Source organism: Phalangium opilio, unplaced genomic scaffold (genome assembly GCF_054372755.1).
Source record: "Phalangium opilio isolate 3A_F unplaced genomic scaffold, DU_Popi_V2 ptg000032l_1, whole genome shotgun sequence".
Lineage (NCBI taxonomy): Eukaryota > Metazoa > Arthropoda > Arachnida > Opiliones > Phalangiidae > Phalangium > Phalangium opilio.
The window spans coordinates 8,507,732-8,511,815 of NW_028324159.1; the positions used below are offsets into that span (position 1 = coordinate 8,507,732).

The window sequence follows — 4,084 nt, forward strand, 5'->3', positions numbered from 1 at the left end:
ACTCTTAAGAAACTAGAAGCTTTAAAACAACTAGTAAACTTTTAGCTTACGCAAAGTCCATCTCCTGTAACTGCGGCTGAGAAATATCTTCGAGACCCATGTTTTTTAAAAGACTTTCTCGGATGAAGCGTTAAAAGAAAATGACAAAGTTTTCCCCGAGATATCTACTATTTTAAAGAATTATTATTGGGCGTTGTCAAGGTTAACTACTTTTTTAAGAAATGTTTGGCAATACGGTTGTTTAAAGAGGGGATTCTTATAGAGTGTTTAAGCTTAATATAAAAAGATAAGAGACAAGTTTCGTTATAATATATATATTTTTATTGAGAATTAATTTGAGATAATAATTTAGGTAAGCGTCTACGATCAATAAGAAAACAGAAATGAGAATTATTTAAAATATGAACAGGATAATATTTTTGATGATAGGAGAAGCAGATGAGATGTTGGTATAAAGGACAGTCTCGAATAGGACAGAAGTAGAGCTTGTAGACTGTTGTACGTCATTCCGGAACGCAGACAGTTTCCCTGATAGTGTAGTGGTTTGGAGTACGGCAATAACAATTAGGGCAGCGAGTAGGAATATCGTAGGTAGAACTATAAAATAAGGTTAAAATTAGTTTTTTTTATAAAATAAGACTCATTTCCAACTTACTTTAAGTCAATTTGTAGATCTTTTTCGTATAGGGGAAGTCGGTATGATTTATATTTAGAAAGGAAATAGGTGTCTAGGAAAATGTTAATGGGATAGAAATTAGACTGATCCCAGGTAAGGCAGATGATAGTTCGGAAAAGAGGGCAATTAGGAGTAGCGCAAAAGTATAAAATATAGCGGGATTCAATAGTACGAAAAATGACATGAGAATTAAATTCGGCGGAAAAACCACAAGAACACAATGTAGGATAGGGATATTTAAGACTGTATAAAACATGTATTAGTTTATTAATTTTTAGATAATAATTTATTTTGCTTTACTTTAAATCAATTTGCATGGATGGGTATTCTTAAATCATTGCGTTGTAAAGTTCTTCGCTTTCGCTGTTTTAAAAATTTCTTGTTAGGTATCTTACAATGCCTCAAACTTACTTAAAACCTTACGTTTCATCATCCGAGGATGATTCGGTAGAGACCACATCGGGGTCGTCCGCTTCGGCGAACATATCAATACTCGCGATTAATTCGTTTATTTCCTCCTCCATCCCATCTGTGATATCATGCTCCTCGTGGATGATGATTGGTTCTACTTCCAATTCATCATCGAGATCCCAGAGTTGGGGTAGAGCGCTATATATAAAATAGATCCGGTATTAATAAATAATTTTAACTTGCTAGCTAAAATAACTTACAATTCCTCAACCGGTTGAACAGCGGTTGAGTCAAAAGATTTTGCTGGACACATTTTTCTAGTAGTAATCTAGACTTTATCTATGAAGATATTTTCAAACTTAAAGTTTTTTGTGTTATGATGTGCAACTTTGAAATCCGTTCAGTTTATATAAGAAATTTTCAAGGTTGTTAGCTTAAGAAGTCTAGTTAGGAATTTGTAATGAGCGTCGAGAGCATCCCTGGTTTTCTTTGAAAAAATATTTAACTGTTGGTTTTTTATGTATTAACGATTTTAAAGAAGGGTCCATATAAATGAGCGTCGATTTGTTTCCCTGTCGAGGTCGTTTTTTAAGAAGGGTGCATATTAATATGAAAAGAAAGACCTCTATTATGGGGTGTATAATTTTAAAAGAGACCCTCGCAACGTACGTGATTCTTATAAGATATTATTACTTTTAACAGACTTGAACGAATCGCAATTATCAGAATTGAAAACAAGAGGAGAGACTACTTTACAGAGTGGTCAAGATCTAATCTGTCATTTTTGTAAAAAAGACGATATCGCTAGTTTTTCATCTATTGGTGGTGATATTCATTACTGTGTGAATACCGAGTGCGTTAAATTTAAACGGGCTATATACAAACAGTACGGTAAAGTGTTAATTAGCAATATTGAAAACGCTTACGCGATTTTGGACAATAGTTTTTTTTGTATAAACTGTAATCAGTTTTGTTACAAAAACCAACGTCAAGAAAAAGAGTGTTCATATTGGGATAGTGAAGAGGAACCAAATTACTATCTCTGCTCTTTCCGTAAACACAAATGAAGGAAATTTGTTCGTTCAACCTATCAAACATTTTAAGAGTCGATAACGATTGCAAAACTATTGTACCTCGGTTGGGTACATTACGTTTAATCGAAATTGAAGACAATCGTCAGAAATTTGCGCAAAAGTATAAAATAACCCATACCGTGATTAGAAAACTCGTTTGCGAAGAAATTTTGAAAAACAAGTTTGAGTGTTATGTTGTAGAACTATCTTGGTATTCTTATAGATATGCTTGGACATTTCTAAAACCAATTGATACGGTAAATTGTGGTCAGCACGTACCGACTACTACATGTAAATTAGGTCGGATTCACAAGTACTATAAAAAACAAAACTGGCGTTGTCAACATCGGGAAGAGGCGGCCTACGTTCTGGGATACGTTTGTCACGACAGCGACGCTGTTCAAGCAGTGCTTAACACGGCTATTGTTAAACTTTTATACGAATTCAACTCTACGCTGACGTATAAAAACCCATTTCGTAGGAATTACGCAACATCTAACAGCTTCACCACAAATTTCTTGAAGCTGTTATATATAAAAGTTGTAATCAATTCTTTACGGTTCGGCAATTACTCTTTATCGTCCTTATCAGATAATTTGTCTACATTTAAGAAGAAATTTTATTTGACTCGATACTTTTTTTTTAAAAACGATGAATTTTGTGACGAAGAAACACTTGATAACGTGTCTGAAGTGATTTTTTCAAAGAATGCCACCAATAAATCTTACGAAGATTTTCAAAATGCCAATCCATCTTTCCTAGAACTTGAAGGTGAAGAGTGGGATTGGTAAGGATTTGCAAGATAGTGAACCATCATTTACCTTTTAGTGAAATAAAAATTCAAAAAAATGGATTCCGGGTTTGGAGAATGCATGCATCACATGGTTTTTGGTTCAAGTAACAATATAAATTATCGATTTTCGAGTTACGCGTGTGGCGAAGCTTTTTGTATTAATTCACAAGCTGCGAACGCGATACCTCGGTTAGGTACGTTATGCCTGATCGAAATTGAGGACAATCGTAAAAAGTTTGAAGGAAACAATCGAATATCGAAGTATGCTATTGCTCAACTTGTACACAGTGAAATGTTAAAAAACTTGTGCACCAACAACATTGTTAAAGTATCTCGTAACCGATATGATTATTGGAAAGATGTAGTCTCGACTCTCGATCGATACCAGGGATTGCGGACGTTACATCTTGACTACGGAGTGTAAACTAAGACGTTTACTTAAATACAACCCTCATGAACTTGACCAATGTCAACATTCGAGTCAAGCAGCGTACGTTTTAGGGTATGTGTGTCACGATCAAGCGAGTGTTGAATCGGTATTAAATACAGCAATTATAAAACTTTTGTATGAATTTAACACTCGTTTGATCATAAAGAACAAAAATGACAATGATGATTACTACTATTATATTAATGGTGATCCCCGTATTAGTTATACTGTTAATGTGATAAAGTTATTATATATTAACGTAGTTATTGAAGAATTGCATAACTTTAATCATTCGTTAATGGATTTAACTTTCACTTTCGAAAAAATGAAAATAAAATTTAATCTCTTTACAAAATCTAAAAATATTCCAAGAATTTTGAGAGATAAAATCGGTTTAATATATGACCCCACTTTTAAAGTATTTTCAAAAGACGCTATTGATTATGCACGCCTAGAGTTGCAAAAAATAGAACAAAAAATGTTATATTCATTTCCAAGTTTTTGGAATTATTTTCGCAGAATTTAACCCCAGAAAGAGGTTATTTTTAAAGAACGCTGTCAATTATAATTCACGAGATAGTGAACCATCACCATTTGGTGAAATTAAAATTCTCAAAAAATGAACTTAGAGAACGTTTTTGGTATTGAATCGCGTAAAAATATAAATCATCGGTTTTCGAGTTACGTGTGTTGCAAACCTT

General features: G+C 33.4%; 1 protein-coding gene across 1 annotated transcript; it reads right to left on the reverse strand.

The window, feature by feature from the left end:
• Window positions 1-503: 503 nt before the first annotated feature.
• On the reverse strand, window positions 504-1,000 carry LOC149685901 (uncharacterized). Its single transcript, XM_089870878.1, has 3 exons — window positions 977-1,000; window positions 656-919; window positions 504-597 (listed from the first exon to the last, which is right to left on the reverse strand). Exons 1-3 carry the CDS (start codon window positions 991-993, stop codon window positions 504-506), a joined length of 375 nt encoding a protein of 124 aa, XP_089727004.1. The 5' UTR covers window positions 994-1,000.
• Between the last annotated feature and the right edge of the window lie 3,084 nt (window positions 1,001-4,084).